The sequence below is a fragment of the Drosophila bipectinata genome, chromosome 3L, assembly GCF_030179905.1.
Source record: "Drosophila bipectinata strain 14024-0381.07 chromosome 3L, DbipHiC1v2, whole genome shotgun sequence".
NCBI classification, from domain to species: Eukaryota; Metazoa; Arthropoda; class Insecta; order Diptera; family Drosophilidae; genus Drosophila; species Drosophila bipectinata.
The window spans coordinates 387,880-409,007 of NC_091738.1; the positions used below are offsets into that span (position 1 = coordinate 387,880).

The following is a 21,128-nucleotide window of genomic DNA, read 5'->3' on the forward strand; positions in this document are numbered from 1 at the left end:
TTTTCGCCGATTAATCAGCGCATTTAATATGCGGCAAACGCACTGCGGCAACAATACCAGCCAACATTGGCAGCAAAAGACCTCGGACCCGTACCCGTACCCGGACCAAAGCCGGAGTTCAGGCGAGTTGGGTCCAAGCCAACTAACCTGTTGATTCAACATGGCCTACCCCCTCCACCCCACTCCATCCCACCCCACCCGCCTTTCTGGTTGTTATTGTTTTCGGCCGCTTTTCCTCCCTCCTTTTGTGCTTTTCATTTAGCGCCTTTCCGCTTCCGTTTTGTAAATAATTTATTTTGAGTTTCTCGCTGCCACATAATTATGTTCATTTTTCGCTTTGTCTAACTTCCGCTGCAAAGGTTTCTGGGCTGCATTTCCCCAAAAGTGAAACACCAGCTCGAGTCTCGGGAGCCGAATTTGCATTTTGGTTTGTTGGACATAAAAGGGTTAACCATAGTCGTGTAATATAACTAAGGGGAAGGTTCTCCAAACTTTCTCCCAACAAAGGTACAGATTCTGACTCATTTTGTGACTAATCCCATCCACTTATTCCAAATACCTGCCTCTGGATGTTGCACAACCCCCACTTGTATGTTGAAATCGAAAATTCAGCAATTACAACACGTGCCCCGTAATTACAGCCTCTGTTGCGTAATGAGATTGATATAATGATGGATATAATTTGTGAATATTTAAGATCTATTGTTGGGGATTCAGTCTTCCAGTTGTTGGGCATTCTACAGAACTCTACGGAAAGGGCCGACTGGTTGGGCGATCGGCCACTAACCGATAACACCTATCGGGTGGGCGATAGCAGAATGTGTAATGGGAACACTGGCTAGAGGACTTCCCCTCCCCAAAGCCAAGTGGCTCCCGAGGGACCCATCCTAAAAGCTCTTTGAAATTCCATTTTTTATATCGAATCAAACGGAAAATGAAATCTAGGCGTCCGAATCGATTGCGAGCCTCTGGGAGCTGATCCGATGCATCATGCCAGTCGCCTCCGCCCGCCAACCCAATCAGTCAGAGCGACGTGACGCCCCCTTTTAGGTTCATGCACCCCCGAGCCGCCCCATCCGCCTCTCCTGGTTCACAGTCGGCTGAATCTTTTATGCAACAGACACAGAAATTGCAAAAAGTCGGCCTGGGTCTGGGGATGGGGATGGGGATGGGGCTGGTGGGGGCGAAAACAAAACACAAATAGTAACCGCAGGCAGCAGATTCGTTTTGTTTGCTAAAACTGCGTCACGTTGCAACTTGGCGCTGCTTCTCCGGGTTTCTACATTTCTGTTGTTGCTGCCGAGATTTGCGTAAACAAATCGGTTTTATTTCATTTTTTTCCGGCCACCAGTGGTTGTATAACCAGCTATAGCTATTGGGGGCAAGAGGAAGGCGCAGATGCAAGTACTGGGATTGTGGCAAGTAGTTCTGAAGACTCCTTTAAAATCTGCAGGCCATTTGAAGTCGTTACTCCAAGTGCGGTGACTTGTTGCTGCCGAAGGAAGCTGTTACGAAGGACTGGCTGCTGGCTGCTGGGCCACGTGAGCGTTGTGCAAGAAGTCCTTGCCAGGACCGAGCCCCAGCAGAATTCGCAGTCCGGGCAACCTTCGATTTGACCTTCGCTGGCTGGCCGCTCGACTCGCCTTCGGGGTGACCTCCATCGGCCGCTCAGCTCGCCTTTCCATTTCAATTTCGGTTTCCAACTTTGAGTTTAACATTTTATTTTTCTGCGGCTCCATTTTGCATAATTTATTGCATTTAGTTTCCATTTCAATTTCTGCTGCTGGCCTCCGCAGGCCCTCTCTCCGCCCCACTTTCGGGCCATCGCGTGTGTCCTTAATTTGGGCTTTGATTGCGTTACCCTTCCCTCCGCCGATGTCCGGTTTTGGCCTTCCCGGGCCAGCCGCTCACGGCAGGACTCCCGGGAAGCCACTGCCGTGTAATTGGGCCGGAGTGCGTGGGCGGCCGCCCCACCCAGGGCTATTTTTGTGCCCCGCGATGCCTTTCATATCAAATGTCCTTTGACGCAGTATATTAATTAAGTTATGCGACGAATACGTGGAGGCGCTGCCTAGGCGACCGGCCCCTCCCGTTCGAGGGAATTCGGAAGCTTGTTAGGAGCCTCGGCTACTTAACTGCTTCTATATTTAGTTGCCCGGCTGGCGGGTGGGGGAGCAGATGCTTCCAGGGAATCCGGACATGTGTTTGGGAGAAGAGGATGCTCTGGAAACGCTCTCAAACGAAAAACTCAGACTGCCGTTTGGCAAAAGTAACCTTTCTGAAGCCACTTCATCTGTAAAAAGTAAGATCGTTTATTTTTTTGAGTTCTTGTCGAGCTCTTGTGTTGAACGAAGGATAAACGAGCAGCCCGCGAACTGAATACTTAGATATAGTGTTCATATAGGGCTTTAAAGCAACTTTAAGTATAGCAATTATTGAAAGATGTTCATTGTTAAGCTCGCTGGCTACCAGATTCCTCAATGCAGCTTCCACTTTGGATCCGGTATGTGTTTGGCTTCCTCCTTCCATGTAGTCACCCATCCACCTCCACACCACGTCACTCGGTCGTTTCGGTTATCTCCGCGTTATTGTTGTCCAATGGCTTTCTTTTAATGTTTCGGTGCTTCTGGGGCTCTCGGTTCCTGCTTTGTTGGGGGCGTTGACAAGTCGCAAATGCTGATGGGTGCACTGTTCTCTATAGAGTCGGGGGCTCTGTCCCGTGTACGTATATTAGCCAGGCTAGCTATATCTCTGGCCCGGAATGAAAACAGGGAACGGTGTTCAGTCTCCATTCAACGACCAGGTAGCGAGCTAGCAGGAAATTATCCACCTTTCTAGGAAAAGCGGAAGAAACCCCTCCACAATGATATCCCTAGTTATAAAACGATTGCTCAGGAGAGGTACTCCCTGTTCCCAATCCCTTTTCTTCATTCTTTACTAATGTTCTGTCGATCCTTCTTTTCAGACTGCGATTGCGGGTGCGGGGACTCCTACACCTACAGCCACGGCCCTCCAGCAGTCGCCGGATCCGGGTCGGGATCAGGGACCAACAGCAGCCTCAAAACGGCACACACAAAGGTCGCCACCTCGGGGGGTCATGCCAACACGCAGCCCCCCAGCAAGAGGTCCAGCAGCGGGGCGGATGGCGACTACCAGTTGGTCCAGCACGAGGTGCTCTACTCCCTCTCGGCGGAGTATGAGGTGGGTAACATTGTGCCTCCAAAGGGGATCTGTTTGTAACCTTCTCCGTTTTTCAGGTGCTGGAGTTTCTGGGACGCGGCACATTCGGCCAGGTGGTCAAGTGCTGGAAGCGCGGCACCTCCGAGATCGTGGCCATCAAGATCCTGAAGAACCATCCCTCGTACGCGCGCCAGGGCCAGATCGAAGTCTCGATCCTCTCGCGCCTGAGCCAGGAGAACGCGGATGAGTTTAACTTTGTGCGGGCCTTCGAGTGCTTCCAGCACAAGAACCACACGTGTCTGGTCTTCGAGATGCTGGAGCAGAATCTGTACGACTTCCTCAAGCAGAACAAGTTCTCGCCACTCCCCCTCAAGTACATAAGGCCCATTCTGGAGCAGGTAAGCTGGAATCCCCAATCCCTTAACGCAAACTCTCATGATCTTCCTCCAATCTCCCCCAGGTACTGACCGCCCTGTTGAAGCTGAAGCAACTGGGCCTGATCCACGCCGATCTGAAGCCGGAGAACATCATGCTGGTGGACCCAGTGCGCCAACCCTACCGCGTGAAGGTGATCGACTTCGGAAGCGCCTCACATGTCAGCAAGACGGTGTGCAACACATACCTGCAGTCGCGGTACTACCGCGCTCCGGAAATCATCCTGGGACTGCCCTTTTGCGAGGCCATCGATATGTGGTCGCTGGGCTGTGTGGTGGCGGAGCTCTTCCTCGGCTGGCCCCTGTACCCAGGCAGCTCCGAGTTCGACCAGATCCGATACATCTCGCAGACCCAGGGCCTGCCGACAGAGCACATGCTGAACAGCGCCTCGAAGACCTCAAAGTTCTTCTACCGCGACGTGGACTCCACGTACCCTTTCTGGCGCCTCAAGACCACTGAGGAGCACGAGGCGGAGACGAACACGAAGAGCAAGGAGGCGCGCAAGTACATCTTCAACTGCCTGGACGACATTGGCCAGGTGAACGTGCCCACAGACCTGGAGGGCGGGCAGCTGCTGGCCGAAAAGACAGATCGGCGGGAGTTCATTGACCTCCTGAAGCGGATGCTGACCATCGACCAGGAGCGGAGGCTTACGCCCGCCGAGGCACTGAACCACTCGTTTACGCGTCTCACCCACCTGGTGGACTACGTTTACTGCAACAACGTCAAGGCCTCTGTGCAGATGATGGAGGTGTGCCGACGTGGGGACTTCCATACGTGAGTACTTTCATAAAAGCTTCTATGGCACTTGTAAAGCTATCTTGTTTCACCCCACAGAGTCCAGCCGGCGTCCACTTTGGTGACAAACTTCGTGCCCTCGAGCACCGAGAACATGACCTTCACGATCAACAACCAGTTGACCAGCCAGGTGCAGCGTCTGGTCCGCGACGGCCGCCCCCTGGCCTACGAGGGCCTCTACCAGATCTACAACGGACGCAGCGTGGCCCGGCAGTACCCGCAGGCGCGGACGGACAGCTTCCAGCACCAGCTGGTCTCGAACATCTTGTGCCCGCCTAGCTATCAGGCGATGCCCAGTCCCACCAAGCATGTGGTGGTCGGCAGTGCAACGATGCAGCCGCCGTTGCAGGTGCCGCCGCAGCAGTACGTGAATGTACCCGTACCAGTTTCCATGGTGGAGCCCACGTCGGGCCAGAGGATGCTGTTGACCAACCGAGTGCAGGCTAGCGGGGTGGCCTGGCCGCAAACCGGCCGGCAGATGGCCCTGGTCCCGTCGTGGCCCCAACAGGCGCCGGCTCACTCGCTCATAGTGGACTCGACGCCGCTCTTTAACGTGGAGGAGATCTATCCCAAGCACCACCTCAACTTGCCTCGCAACGATCTCAAGAAGGAGTCGCCGGCTCATCATCTAGCGTGAGTTTTCCGCAAGTAACCCTGTTGGGATTCCACTTCTAATCCTGTTCTTGCAGCAAGGGCAACTCTTATCGCGTGCCGCGGCACGAGAAGAAAGAGCACCAGCAGCTCTCGCCGGTCAAGAAGCGGGTGAAGGAGAGCTCTCCGCCGCACCAGCAGCGGTACCAGCGCACCGCCCACGTCTCGCCCCAGTACCACACGCACCACAACTGCAACTACGGAAACGGTGGTGGCTACAGCGCCAGCGCGGGATCGGTGGTGGCCTCCTCGGCCGCCTCCGCAAGCAGTGAGTGCAAATGGAATACCACATTAGGCCAATCCTTCTCTCGATTTAAATTTTCCATCAATATACTCTGTTTTGTCGACAAAGGGACTAACATTATAACATTATTCCGTTGCAGACATTGTGAACGCCAGTTCTTCGGGATCGCACCATCATCACGCTCCTGTGGCTCATGCCCAGCCGTACACCGCCTCATCGGGGCATCACATCGCAAGCAACTGCAACGCCAGTGGAGGAGCTGCTTACCAGCAGCCGCCGGCTCATGCCCACCAGCAGCATCCGCACGCACAGCCGCACCCGCAGGGATCGCAGCAACAGCACGTGAAGCAGCCGACGATCACCATCCACGACACGCCCTCGCCGACGGCCGTGATCACGATCTCCGACAGCGAGGATGAGGGCGGCGAGGGAGTCGGCGGAGGAGCCCAGGCGCCGGTGGTGAAGCAGCGGGCCCACGCCCAGTCGCAGACGAGCAGCAGCCTGCTGCAGCACGCGCCCAGCTCCTCGTCCTGCAGCAGGAGCAGCGCCCACCAGCCGCAGCACGCGCAGCAGGCACAGCCGCAGCAGCAGATCAATTATGGTAATACCCAGATTCCAAATCAGAACTCGAGTCAGAATGGGAGCCACCTGGGAACAGCCAGCAGCAAGCATAGCAGTAGCCATAGCAGTAACAGTAGCCACAGTAGCAGTAGTCACCACCACCACAACCACAACCACCACCAACACCCTCATCATATGACTCATCTGAATCCGCCTCATCAGCCAGCTCCGAGTGGAAGTGGAACGGGAATGGCACCGGCACCGGGATCGGGCTCGCAGCTTCAACAGCATCAGCTTCAGAATCAACCCGCGACGCATCCTCATTACCAAGCCACGTCCACGTCCTCCTCCACTTCTGCTTCCGCTTCCAGTCACCATCAGCATCACCCTCATCATTCCACCCCTTCGACTTCCTCCTCCACTCAGTTTTGTGCCCCAGTTCTTTGTCCCAGTTCCTCTCAGTCCCACTCCCAGTCCCAGGCCCCATCCCAGGCCCAGTCTCAATCGCATCTCAGTCGCCATAAGCCATCGCACGTCCAGCTAGTAATTCCATGCGTAACCGTAGGTGACCACGATCCGGAGGACGCCCGTCGCCGTCATCACGCTGCCGCCGCAGCCGCCGTGGGAAGCCCCAAGCACCATCACCAGCATCAGCCAGCTCCGCAGCACCAGCCAGCGCCGCAACAACAGCCAGCTCCACCGGCTCCGCAGCAGCAGTACCAGCCACAGCCGCCGCCGCAGCAGGGGATCACCCAGCCGCAGCCGAACATCAAGTACGAGCCGGGGCAGTCGCAGAAGAAGCGCATCCTGGCCATGGCCCAGAGCGAGTGCGGCTATCAACCGCAGGTGCCAGCGAGCCAGCCGCCGTCCTCCGCCAGCTTGCCGCACATTCCCACGAAGCAGGAGCCGGCCGAGTTCTATTCGGAATATGGAGCTGCGGTTCCTCCGCCTCAGCAGTTGGACACGAAACGGTCCTCGTGGGCACCCACATCCTCGGGATCAGGAGCCCCACCGCTGGCCCATCCGAAACGAGAGGCTCCATCGGCCGCTCCCATCAGCTATGTGGCTCCGTCGGTGGCTCCACCGATGGCCCACTCCAAGAGCAGCTCGGCCTCCTCGTCGTCTTCGATCAGTGCGGCGGCTGCAGCAGCGGCTGCTGCAGCTGCAGCGGCAGCGGCCAGCGTGGGTCCCCCGTCGTGGGGAGCTCCCCAAGTCTATCGCCAGCCATCGCAACCGCCGCCGGCTAGCGTAGGAGCTCCGGGCGCTGGGCCACCGCCACCGACAGCGGCCCCGCATCCGCACCATCATACCGCCCACGGGCACCACCACCACCAGGCGGGTACTCCGCTCGGCGGATCACCATCCTCCACAGCTGCGGCTGCTTTGTTGCAGCCGGACATCTACGCGCAGGGCGACATGTATCGCCGACCCACAGTGTTTGTTTCGCAGGCCGCTCCGAGCTATGCCTACGCTAATCGGGCCGTGGTAGCACCACCCCCAGCCCACAACAGCTCCAGTCGACAGGTGAGTGGACCTCGTGAGTAGCTTACCAGAAACTCTGTCATGTCTGAGCGTTGCAGGTTATACCATCACATCCTTTGCCGGCGCACATCCAGATTCCCACCCAGTACAGCCAGTTCGGACCGCTGAGTCCAGCCCAGGTAGCCGCCAGCAAACACGCGGCGCACTTTGCGCCCACCAACATATGGTATGGGGCTGAGTAGGGAGCTGACGAAGGGAGACATAGCGATTGAGGGCGCGGGGCACAGCGACGGAGATAGACGAGGACGTGCAACCGATCCACCCAACCACACCCACACCACCACCACCATCACCACCACAGTTCTGTTTCGATCTTGAGCAAGAGCCCGATTAAATGATGATGATTCAACGCTCGAGTGAGTCGAAAATGCCGGGATGCCGAGCCGAAGGCGTTTCACATTTCAACCTTTAGATTCTACATCTGACGAGTAGCAGGCGACTAATGTTAGTCCTTTGTGTTCCTCTTCCCCAGATCGTTTGTGGCCTCGGCCGAGGGAGTTGACCACGTGGATCTTAGCCAGGATATGCAGCAGCAACAGTTGCAACTAACCCAGTGCTGGTGGTTCATGCTGCTCATGCAACAGACCATCATCCACAACAGCAGCATGTTGCAGCCCAGCGGCGACAGCCCAGGAGCAGCAGCAGAAGCAGCCACAACCGCACCAGCCACAGCAACCACATCCGCATCCGCATCTACGCCGGCAACACGCAATGTGGCTGGCAGCAATAGAAAATCGAGGCGCCAGCAATGAGCCCAAACCCTAACCCGGATCCCAAACCCTCATCGCTAGAGTTCTCAGTTGAGTTTTTCGAGAGAAAATTTTCGATGGGCCCTGCGGGGTCCTCCTGGGATTTCTACACTATTGTTAATTTTATTATTTTTTTAAATAATAAATGTAAAGTACTCTACGCGCAGCTGGGTGTAGAGTGCTCAGGCTAATATATTGTCGGGTTGTGTGGCATGCAGCACAGCCTAAACTCCCCCAGACACACTACACACAGACAGCTATAGCTTCACGTTTTTTCATATATCCAGATATGCTAGCTAGAGGCATATTCAAGTGTTTTTCTCTTCAAACGAAAGAGTTTCATACATTGTGTGTTGTGTATTTTATTGATAACTTCTACATAATATTCTCTATATATACAACATATATATTATACTTATATACATGCATATGTAATACTATTATTATGAATACTATATATCAACCCGAAGAGGGAGACGACTAGAGTTAACCTAAATGGCTCCGCTGGCCCACAGCGGCGATTAGTCTATCGAGCCAGTAAGAGAAAGCTTAGAAATTCCTTAGACTCTTAGCAAGTACCTCAGACGAAAAACAAAGTAAAAAGCTAAAAACTAATATGAGCAGACAACAAACATCCAACAGCAACAAACAAACAACAATGTTATTCAATTGCCTTTAACAAAAGAAGCAAGAAACAAAATATATAAGGATAAAGGATATGGTTAATGGTTAATAAAGGAAGCATGATGGATAGAGCGAAGCAAACTAAAATACAAAAATTGAATACCGCAACAACCTTACTAGCAAACAACAAGCAAATAAAATAGATAACCCTAGGAGATATCAACAAGGTAACCTAACAATTACATAGCTCATAGATATAGGAGGATAGAGGATATATTCGCGGCAGCGGAGGTTTTTTACACACTCGTAACACACTCATAGGAATAACCGCAAACAAAATACAAATACAAATACGACAACAATTAACAAATAACAATTCTAAACTAAGTTTAACGAGCAACAACAAATAATTATAGGAGCAATTGTACATACATATATATTACGAAAGTGATGAAGATTACTAGTGGAGTCTAATATTGTAACTAAACGGAGCAACCCGGTTTTAGATCGGCAATTATGTCAGCACAGCACATCTGCCTGATTTATATTTTATTCTTGTCCAAACGTCTTATTTGTGAATCCCGAGACAGACTCCCAGAAACTCTGCGATTTAGTTATTCTTTCGACTAGAGAAGCGCATGAGAAAGTTTACTAAAGTACAAAACCAAACAAAATAAAAAGCAATTTAGCAGTAACACGACCCTTTTAGGCTTTTAAATCAAACCCCTCTTAAACACTCACTGAAACTAAATCATTTATAGGCTTTTAGGCACCTTTCTTTTTAAACACGATTTTAGTAGTTTTCTCTCCAGAGCCACTATGTTTTATTGGGGCGTTGAGCCGCCAAAGGAAAGCCCCATATAAATGTAAATATACGATAGAACGCTATTTCGATATGTACAAACCTGGCTTACTTTACAAACATAAACCCACAAAATCCTATATATGGTATAAACTAATCTTGTTAAATAGGTTTCCTAAAGTATTTCGTAGTTAGACTTAACTTCGCGCACGTCCGCGCTTAAATTAATCGAGCAGCAACTAACTTTTCGTTCTCTTAGAGGGTGGCACTTCCTATATATAAACTGATATAAACTGAAGCAGATACATTAGCCGGCTAGGGTAGTCCCACCCACCTCCGCCCCTTCCTAGTTCAGCTGTGCCCACTAAACAAAAATAACAATTTCGGGATGGATTAACTCCGACGGAAAGGATCTAGCATGTAATTATTGTGATGTAGTTTTTAACAAGCGGAATATGAGAAATCTGAGAAATTGAATTCGTTTTTTGTCAGTCGTCGAGGCGACACGTAGATATACATAAAACTATGATCACAGACATACAAGTACACATAAATATTAACAATAGCTAACCGAGTGCGATACGGATACGGAATATGCATCTATATGTTAACTAATTAGCGTGCAGGATTCAGTAGCTATAACGGCGTTTTTTTTAACCAAGAAGTAACTTTTTAATCCGATTATGAGACAAATACACTTTTTATAGTTTTGAAAACAAAAGGACATGGGGGGCTAACATTAGGCATGTTCTGCATGCGTAGGGCGTATTTAAGAAACGTTAGTGTTGTGAATATATACGAGTACATACAGATAAAGCATACTTATATAGTATGCCTAGAGCTAGATCTAGGTGTGGTACGAATATTTTTTGTGTAAAAAACAATAAGTGGCAACCATAGCTAACAATGGTAATAAACAATAACGAAAATCAAGAACAGCTCGGCAAATTTTTGGGGTTTTCGAAGCCCCACCTAATAGTTAATAGACATATGCATAGATGTATTCAACAAGAGTTCTTTTTTTATAGAAATTTTATGGACCATTCAAAACTAAAACTAAATATATATTTAAATAAGCATGAATATGGAATAAATTTTTGTGTAATCAGTTTAGAGCGTATGTGTCGGAGGAGAAGTTTGCGATTTGTGTTTTTTATTTTTTTTTTATCAAGGCAAGGTTCCCGAAACCTATTTTAATTCGATTTTAATTGAACGGGAGCATCTCGCTCATCATTGGGTGTATATCTTTATGCTAAATAAAACTTTCTTCTTCACTTTCTACTCAGTGTTTAGGAGCAAAAAAAGAAGGCATGAAAACGAGAAAAACAAATCAAGAACGCTTTAAATGTAACAAAAACGAAACGTTAATAGACTTATGAAAACAACAAAACAAACAAATTAAATTACTATTAAACGACAAATTAAATTTATATTAAACCAAACAAATTACATTTATATTTAATAACGAAGTCGAAAAACAAATTAAACCTATTATTAAACACACACTCAAAGCCGATCGCAGAGATTTGTGGTCCTCTAATGGAGAATTTGTATTTAAAGGAAGAACTCCGAGGACTTGGAGGTAAGCGAGAAATCCACATCTAATATACGTATATATTTAAATGAGGAAACGTTTTAACTGTGTAGCCTTAATATTTGTACTCGTCGTCCTCTCAATTTCCAACAAAAATTAAAAACAATGTGGAAAGAAGAAAAAAAAGGAGCAAGCACTTCTGTGTAATTATATAATAATTATATTATAGAGCTAGAGCTACAGCGGATGCTGTTTGGTGTTTACTACAATATTTCTTATGTACTTGTTTATTCGATACTAGGATGAGTTGCCTTTACTTTACTATTTTAACACTTACACTATAATTTTACATTTTAAACATTACCTTTAGTTTCGTGTTTTCTTCGCTTGAACTTTTTTTTGAATATACCGTGTATAATGGAACATAGAAACCTAAACCTTATGCATACATAACTACCAGATTTATAAATATATGCTTATATTTACTTATGTCTTACAACTTGCAAAAAATCGTAAATATATTACAAACAGATTTAAATGAACGTTTTGTTTTATTATGATTATTATGATTTATTATTGTTGTCTCTTATTTTATTTTTGGTTTTTATTTCTCTGAAATTAATCAAAAGAAGTTGATGACGATGGAAGGACAAGAACAACAACAAATACAACATATATCCCACCAAATTACAAAAGGAGTAAATAATTTTAATGTTTAAAGAATTAAACGATTAGTGAATGAACTTGATAACATAATTAATGAGTAATAACTGTGCAATAATATCGGTAGCCATTGTGCGGCGAGCAGTATAATTTAGTGGTAACAAGATAAAGAGGCTAGCTTCAGCTAATTTAGATTTAGTTCAAGACCAACCAGGTTTCTGCAGATTATAGATTGATTTCGCACGCCACCCGCCACCCTCGAACCACCACCACCACCACCACCCCACAAAGTTGTTTGATTGACCAACAAATTGATGAGCTTTTCCGATTGAAAGGGATATATTTTGTTTTGCATTTAACAAAACAGAGCTGGCGCAAGCACGACTTACAATTAAACTTAAAGTTACAGAAATCGAAATTACAGAAGTCGAGGAGACAGGCCCAAACGAACCGAACCGGAACATCCCGAATTCCCGGAAATCTGTACCAGACCGGGCGGGGGGTATACAGCGCGGGATCAGTGCAGACAGAGGGCGTTGACAAACAAGATTGATAAGAACCCGTCCATAATTAGATTTCTTTCGTTTTGAGCTGGACCTGAAACACGCACTTCGGACAGCTGGAACGAGATCCAACCAATTAGCCGGGTCCGAGCTCCGGAACCATAGCGCTCTCCAACTTAGCATAATAATACCAAACCAAAAATAACTGATAGCGCCGTTTAGTAGGCCGGGTAGTAGTTAGGGTTAAGCTACCAGTAATTATTAAAATATTGATATAATCTTCGTGTTTCCTTCACTTGAAGAACTTTCTAACAAAACTCTCTTAACGATTTGTGGTTCGGATTGAAATTAGATGTTTTTAATACACACGCCTGCGCGTATATATTACCACAGATAAATCTACGATTATATTAAACTTATATGCGGATATATATTTTATTAAATACAAAATTATTTCCTAGAAAAAAGACGCCGAATCTTAAACGATAACCAAAATGTTGATGTGTGAAATTTATAAGACTAGCATATTTCCTACCTAAAAAGAAAATCTAAATAACAAAACAGACAACAATATACGTTATATATATTATATACACGATTATGATAAATAGCAGCTAGAGCTGAGATCATACTCATAGACATATACATACATACATACGGCTAACGGTAAAGATATTGAATTTAAAATGATTGTACCTTTTTGATGATTTCTGAACAAGAAGCGATATATGTAAAATGTAAAAATTAGAAAGCGAGGTGGATATTTCTTGTAGTCATTGGGTGATGCAAACGTAATCGAAACAATATGTGTTTTAAAAAATCGGAGAAAGCACTTTTATGGGATTTGCTTTTTATATACGACATATACGATATATATACATAAATAGAGGTACTTAGGGGCGGATCGGCAATGGGATATACCGGATTGGATAGCGAATAGCCACTTGTGCAGTTTCAAATTAAAGAATTTAAATATTTTTATATACGACTCGAAAAGAGACTAAAGAATATCCATATACAGATATATGTATGTATAGCGACATAGCAGTTAGAGGCCAGGCTTTGCATTCAAGTCAAATGTAAAGTAAACCAAAGACGGATAATCAAAGAGCACGCACACCTCAGATACAGATACAGATACAGATACACACTTACACACTCAACCGAAAATCACACTCCACACAATATTAGGATATAGAGTTTGTTTTTTGCGTGGGCACCAAGTCATATTCATATGTACGAACCTTGACCCTAGCACCTGTAGAGGTACCTCTACCTAAGATTACGATTACGAGTCCCCGACCTCAGATTGATTAAGGGATCCCTTGGGTTAGACACAACGAATTGCCGGGCGATGTGGAACCAGAAACTCCTGTCCCAAGAATGAAACCCGCAACAAATTAATGTTTTTCGATCGTCAACGAAGAGATGTGACCTTGACCCGTCGTCTAGATGTGACAATTTGAATTTGTGTCGTCAAAGTCTGCTCACCAACACTTATAACAAAATTCACCCACACTGGAAGCAGAGCCTTCCCCAAATCACCTTGTACTCGAACTAATCACACAATATCCAACCACACTTGAAACATATTCAGTAAATAACGAAAATCTTCATTAATATATCATGTATTCCATCAGCTCACCAACACTTAACTTCATAAAACAATGAATATAATTCCAGTTAGTCACAAAATCTAAGCCACACACCAATCTTTCTAATCGTACTTATCGTCTTTTTGTATTCTAAACGTATCTCTATGAATGTGTACTGAATGTTTTTACTTGGTGTCCTCTCTTATTTAGGCATAAGGAACTTAAAATCGAAATCGAAAATGAAAAATGAAAAATGAACGGAATTCAAACTTATATCAAAAACCAAGCACACCGATACATTTAGCATTGTACTTGATAAGCTATCGATATATTAGCGACTAGCTGTATGCAAATCAAAACAAATATATATATATATATATGTCTTATATAAATCTATATCTTAACCGGATGCGCGTACCTTTTCAAGGGCCCTGACACCGGATAGGAGGCCAGAAAGTTTATCGAATATATCGAAGTAATCGTAGCCATAGCATAGCGACTAAATTGAATTGTCTCAAGACCAAAGAAAAGCAGAAAAAAAACGCGAAATGGAAACCAATCGAAGTAAATGAAACAATGAGCCGCAACATTTGTATTTATGTATAGAGTTCCCTCCCTAACCAACAGATAAACCTATAACAATCGATTTCCGATTTCACCAGATTTAGGCAGCAATTACGCTAAAAACCAAGACAAGGATAGAGGATAATGATTAACTCAAGTTACGTCAAGTTAGTGGCAGTGTAAACGCATCTAGATAATTGATAGATATTACTAAGAACTTTTGACTTTTATGGCTGTTTAGAGATTTTATAATACGTCTATATCGATATAGAATTATATACACTCGTACACAAATGAGATAAATAATAGAACAAACATTTTCGTAAATTATTTACATATTCAGACACTCAAAACACTCGACACGAACCCGAACAACAAAATCTTTGTCCCCAGGGGAATCCCCCGAATGATTTTCGGCTAATTCTGGCTTAAATAACCCCGGATCCCCAACCCTTTAAAAAAAAAAACAAAACAAACAATACAAAAAAATAAAATTAAGGGCATTTTCGGGGGCCGGGGATTGTCTCTCTGTAGCAAATAGAGGAAAACAAATCGAACATTGTGAAATTTAGTGTCTTTACACTTTAAAGAGAAAATATATACAAAAATGGATTAATTAAGAAATGTGAATGTAGATCGCCTATAGCTAAGTATCACTCGACACAGATACAAATACTCACAGATACGGATGCATACAAATTATGGTAATTACATACTCTCGAACATAGGCCTAAAAGGATAAAAGGATGTAGTAATCTACAACAAACACAAAAAACAAATACAAGTAAATGTCTATATAAAAAAAGAACAAAATTATGTACACACAAAGGTGTAAATCATTATATACTTAAATGTACTTGTGTATATGGAAACAAACGCTATCAAAGTAAACAAAAATTATAAAAAATATTAAAAAAAAGAAAGATGAAAACAAAAAAACAAAAGAAAAACGACAAACAAATAACAAATACAAAACACAAGATTATCAAAAGAAAACCAGTCTTTTTACGGGTGAAAAAAATATGATTGGAGGGCATTTAAGTTTCTTTATTTTCCCAATACGAACCAAAATATTCATATGGTCCACTGTGAATGCTATATCTCCCATAATTTCCATCCGATTCTCAAGCGGGGTACCCTAAACGATTTCTGGATCGATTCTCCGTCATTCTGCATCAAAATCCTGAGACAAAATATTTTTTAGATTTTTTGTCCATTTTTCATGAGGGATCCCTTGAAAATGCGATTTTTCCCTATAGGGGCCACAGTGATGGCTATATCTTTCCCGATTCTGATCCGATTCTCAAGCGGAGTACCTTAAACGATTTCTAGATCGATTCTCCACCATTCTGCATAAAAATCCTGAGACAAAATATTTTTTAGATTTTTTGTTCATTTTTCATGAGGGATCCCTTGAAAATACGATTATCCCCTATAGGGGCCACAGTGATGGCTATATCTTTCCCGATTCTGATCCGATTCTCAAGCGGAGTACCTTAAACGATTTCTAGATCGATTCTTCACCATTCTGCATCAAAATCCTGAGACAAAAATTTTGTTCGATTTTTTGTCCATTTTTCATGAGGGATCCCTTGAAAATACGATTTTCCCCTATAGGGGCCACAGTGATGGCTATATCTTTCCCAATTCTGATCCGATTCTCAAGCGGAGTACCTTAAACGATTTCTAGATCGATTCTCCACCATTCTGCATCAAAATCCTGAGACAAAAATTTTGTTCGATTTTTTGTCCATTTTTCATGAGGGATCCCTTGAAAATACGATTTTCCCCTATAGGGGCCACAGTGATGGCTATATCTTTCCCAATTCTGATCCGATTCTCAAGAGGAGTACCTTAAACGATTTCTGGATCGATTCTCCACCATTCTGCATAAAAATCCTGAGATGAAATAGTTTTTAGATTTTTTGTCCATTTTTCGTGATGGGATCCCTTGAAAATGGGGTTTTCCCCTATATGGGCCACAGTGATGGCTATATCTTTCCCAATTCTCATCCGATTCTGCATCAAAATCCTGAGACAAAATATTTTTTACATTTTTTGTCTATTTTTCGTGCTGGGATCCTTGAAAATGGAGGTTCCCCTATATGGCCCACTTTGATAGCTATGTCTTGCCCAATTCTTATCCGATTCTCAAGCGAGGCACCTTAAACGATTCCTGGATCGATTCTCCGTCATTCTGCATCAAAATCCTGAGACAAAATATTTTTTAGATTATTTGTCCATTTTTCGTGATGGGATCCCTTGAAAATGGAGTTTTCCCCTATATGGCCCACAGTGATGGCTATATCTTTCCCAATTCTCACCCGATTCTCAAGAGGAGTACCTTAAACGATTTCTGGATCGATTCTCCACCATTCTGCATAAAAATCCTGAGATGAAATAGTTTTTAGATTTTTTGTCCATTTTTCGTGATGGGATCCCTTGAAAATGGGGTTTTCCCCTATATGGGCCACAGTGATGGCTATATCTTGCCCAATTCTTATCCGATTCTCAAGCGAGGCACCTTAAACGATTCCTGGATCGATTCTCCGTCATTCTGCATCAAAATCCTGAGACAAAATATTTTTTAGATTATTTGTCCATTTTTCGTGATGGGATCCCTTGAAAATGGAGGTTCCCCTATATGGGCCACAGTGATGGCTATATCTTTCCCAATTCTCATCCGATTCTCAAGAGGAGTACCTTAAACGATTTCTGGATCGATTCTCCGTCATTCTGCATCAAAATCCTGAGACAAAATATTTTTTAGATTATTTGTCCATTTTTCGTGATGGGATCCCTTGAAAATGGAGGTTCCCCTATAGGGGCCACAGTGATGGCTATATCTTTCCCAATTCTGATCCGATTCTCAAGCGGAGTACCTTAAACGATTTCTAGATTGATTCTCCACCATTCTGCATCAAAATCCTGAGACAAAATATTTTTTCGATTTTTTTTCGAGGGATCCCTTGAAAATACGATTTTCCCCTATAGGGGCCACAGTGATGGCTATATCTTTCCCATTTCTGATCCGATTCTCAAGAGGAGTACCTTAAACGATTTCTGGATCGATTCTCCACCATTCTGCATAAAAATCCTGAGATGAAATAGTTTTTAGATTTTTTGTCCATTTTTCGTGATGGGATCCCTTGAAAATGGGGTTTTCCCCTATATGGGCCACAGTGATGGCTATATCTTGCCCAATTCTTATCCGATTCTCAAGCGAGGCACCTTAAACGATTCCTGGATCGATTCTCCGTCATTCTGCATCAAAATCCTGAGACAAAATATTTTTTAGATTTTTTGTTCATTTTTCATGAGGGATCCCTTGAAAATACGATTTTCCCCTATAGGGGCCACAGTGATGGCTATATCTTGCCCAATTCTTATCCGATTCTCAAGCGAGGCACCTTAAACGATTCCTGGATCGATTCTCCGTCATTCTGCATCAAAATCCTGAGACAAAATATTTTTTAGATTTTTTGTTCATTTTTCGTGATGGGATCCCTTGAAAATGGAGGTTCCCCTATATGGGCCACAGTGATGGCTATATCTTTCCCAATTCTGATCCGATTCTCAAGAGGAGTACCTTAAACGATTTCTGGATCGATTCTCCACCATTCTGCATCAAAATCCTGAGACAAAATATTTTTTCGATTTTTTGTCCATTTTTCATGAGGGATCCCTTGAAAATACGATTTTCCCCTATAGGGGCCACAGTGATGGCTATATCTTTTCCAATTCTGATCCGATTCTCAAGCGGAGTACCTTAAACGATTTCTAGATTGATTCTCCACCATTCTGCATCAAAATCCTGAGACAAAATATTTTTTAGATTTTTTTTCAATTTTTCCTGATGGGACCCTTTAAAAATGGGGTATTCCCCTATAGGGCTCACAGTGATTGCTATATCTTCCCCAATTCTCATCCGATTCTCAAGCGGAGTACCTTAAAAGATTTCTATATCGATTCTCCACCATTCTGCATCAAAATCCTGAGACAAAATATTTTTTAGATTTTTTTTCAATTTTTCCTGATGGGACCCTTTAAAAATGGGGTATTCCCCTATAGGGCTCACAGTGATGGCTATATCTTCCCCAATTCTCATCCGATTCTCAAGCGGAGTACCTTAAACGATTCCTGGATCGATTCTCCGTCATTCTGCACCAAAATCCTGAGACAAAATATTTTTTAGATTTTTTGTTCATTTTTCGTGATGGGATCCCTTGAAAATGGAGGTTCCCCTATATGGGCCACAGTGATGGCTATATCTTTCCCGATTCTGATCCGATTCTCAAACGGAGTACCTTAAACGATTTCTAGATCGATTCTTCACCATTCTGCATCAAAATCCTGAGACAAAATATTTTTTCGATTTTTTGTCCATTTTTCATGAGGGATCCCTTGAAAATGCGATTTTCCCCTATAGGGGCCACAGTGATGGCTATATCTTTCCCAATTCTGATCCGATTCTCAAGAGGAGTACCTTAAACGATTTCTGGATCGATTCTCCACCATTCTGCATAAAAATCCTGAGATGAAATAGTTTTTAGATTTTTTGTCCATTTTTCGTGATGGGATCCCTTGAAAATGGGGTTTTCCCCTATATGGGCCACAGTGATGGCTATATCTTTCCCAATTCTCACCCGATTCTCAAGAGGAGTACCTTAAACGATTTGTGGATCGATTCTCCGTCATTCTGCATCAAAATCCAGAAACAAAATAATTTTTTGATTTTTTCTCCATTTTTTGTGTCTATTTTGACCCAATTTTTGTCCAAATTAAAAAAAAAAAAAACAATTTTTTGTCCAAATTGTCCCTTTGGAAAAAGAGGAATCTCGAGAAAATGGGTCAATATTTTTGTTGCCAAATTTTGATGGAAAATTATGCACGTTTTTCTTAAATCGGGAAGGGTTATATTCCTATTCATTCAAAAGTTATGTTGATTCCATTTCTTGGGTCAGTATGTATTCAAAGTATACCCTATTGATTAATCATATTAGCCCTTGATGTGCTGTCAATCTTTTCATTGGGTCGGAACAGAAGCAGCCCCTGTCGCATCAGTCAGCTAAATTCCAAAATCCCCTTCGGGCTATCCCACACATTTCCTGATTCAAACATTGTCATATCAAGCATCCACTCCATTGATAGAGCTAGAAAAGCAATTTAACAAAAAAGCAATAAAGACGCTAGACTTTCTGATGGCGATGGCTCACCACTCGTTTCTCAAGTTAATTATGGGGCAGACCCTGTCGGAGCCCGTTACCACGAAGGACACGGCCTCTTGCTCCAATGCTAGCTTCCGTGTGGGCTCCAGCTGCATGCAGGGGTGGCGCCTCGATATGGAGGACGCGCACACCCACATCCTCTCCCTGCCGGACGAGCCGCAGGCATCCTTTTTCGCTGTCTACGATGGGCATGGTGGTGCAACGGTGTCCAAGTTTGCGGGAAAGAACTTACACAAGTTTGTGACTCAACGACCGGAGTATCGCGAGGATACTCGCTTGGCTCTCAAGAAGGCCTTCCTAGACTTCGATCGCGAGATCCTTATGAATGGGTCTTGGAATGACCAGATGGCCGGCTCCACGGCCGTGGTTGTTTTGATTCGAGAGCGGCGACTTTACTGCGCCAACGCCGGCGATTCCCGGGCCATAGCCTGCATCTCCGGCGCCGTTCAGGCACTCTCCGTGGATCACAAGCCCACCGATGAGGCCGAGTCCAGGCGAATTCTAGCCGGCGGGGGTTGGGTGGAGTTCAACCGGGTCAACGGCAATCTGGCCCTTTCCCGTGCACTCGGCGATTTCATGTACAAGAAAAACGCTCAAAAGCGACCTGAGGATCAAGTCGTGACCGCCGATCCGGACGTGGAAGTCCGCGACATCACCGAGGACTGGGAGTTCGTCGTGCTGGCCTGCGACGGCATCTGGGATGTGATGACCAACGCCGAGGTCTGCCAGTTTGTGCGCAGTCGCATTGCCGCTGGCATCGTGCCGCCCGAGCGGATCTGCGAGGAGTTGATGGACGCTTGCCTGGCCCCCGACGGACAGCTTAGCGGTCTGGGTGGCGACAATATGACCGTGATTTTGGTCTGCTTCCTACACAACAAAAGCTACGAGGAGTTGGTCGTCCGTTGCGGCGGCAACCGCAAACCGACGCTGGAAAGTGCCGGGGACATCAAGGATCATCCATCCAGCGTGAAGCTGTCTCTTCATGATCTTGAATAATGTTTACTTTCGAGTTCACTTAATTTATATGACATTTTTCGGCCCCGGACATTTGCAGAAAATTGGGTTAGGACTGTCTCTCGCGACCGGTTCCCTCTTTGAGGGGACCTTTGTCCTGACCCGTAAATTTCACTCAATGACAGTTTAAATTCACAGTCTGCTGGTATGTGTTGTTTCGACATGTTTTTCGCCAAATTTAATAAATTGTTTCCAAAAAGCCGTGCAAGCCCCTGCAACCCAAAACCAGTTTCTTATATTACTTTTGGAAAAAGTGCCCATCAACCCAGTTCACGTAAAAAGAATACGCCTTGTTACTTTTGGGATCGGTGGATCTCTCGTTTAATTCGAATAAATGTGCAAATCTATATAATACGACTATAAGCTACGTACAAGTATACGTGTGTATATATATCTTTAGGTGTATATGTTAAGTACGAGAATAAAAGGTGGGCAGGGCAT

The 21,128-nt window shown here is 45.0% G+C and overlaps 3 protein-coding genes across 4 annotated transcripts in view; all 3 read left to right on the forward strand.

Moving 5' to 3' along the window:
* Hipk (Homeodomain interacting protein kinase) overlaps positions 1–7,767 on the forward strand; it is a 30,279-nt gene extending 22,512 nt beyond the window's left edge. Inside the window, exons 1-9 of one of the 2 annotated variants that reach the window (XM_070279759.1) lie at positions 2,288–2,503; positions 2,966–3,201; positions 3,258–3,578; positions 3,641–4,392; positions 4,453–5,046; positions 5,103–5,332; positions 5,448–5,909; positions 6,435–7,393; positions 7,450–7,767. In XM_070279759.1, coding sequence (XP_070135860.1) covers positions 2,443–2,503; positions 2,966–3,201; positions 3,258–3,578; positions 3,641–4,392; positions 4,453–5,046; positions 5,103–5,332; positions 5,448–5,909; positions 6,435–7,393; positions 7,450–7,593 — 3,759 coding nt within the window. In that variant the 5' untranslated portion in view covers positions 2,288–2,442 and the 3' untranslated portion in view covers positions 7,594–7,767. Of the gene's footprint in view, positions 1–2,287; positions 2,504–2,965; positions 3,202–3,257; positions 3,579–3,640; positions 4,393–4,452; positions 5,047–5,102; positions 5,333–5,447; positions 5,910–6,434; positions 7,394–7,449 lie in introns of those variants that run through there. The other variant, XM_017254101.3, reaches the window with a different exon arrangement.
* Positions 7,768–7,786: 19 nt separating this feature from the next.
* Positions 7,787–11,658, forward strand: LOC138926214 (uncharacterized). The gene is made up of 2 exons (XM_070279379.1): positions 7,787–7,839; positions 7,884–11,658. The coding sequence occupies exons 1-2, from the start codon at positions 7,787–7,789 to the stop codon at positions 8,161–8,163; spliced, it is 333 nt and encodes a 110-aa protein (XP_070135480.1). The 3' UTR covers positions 8,164–11,658.
* A 7,810-nt stretch (positions 11,659–19,468) lies between these two features.
* Positions 19,469–21,050, forward strand: Ppm1. The gene is made up of 2 exons (XM_043212054.2): positions 19,469–20,832; positions 20,888–21,050. Exon 1 carries the CDS (start codon positions 19,647–19,649, stop codon positions 20,667–20,669), a length of 1,023 nt encoding a protein of 340 aa, XP_043067989.1. The 5' UTR covers positions 19,469–19,646; the 3' UTR covers positions 20,670–20,832; positions 20,888–21,050.
* The last annotated feature ends 78 nt before the right edge of the window (positions 21,051–21,128 follow it).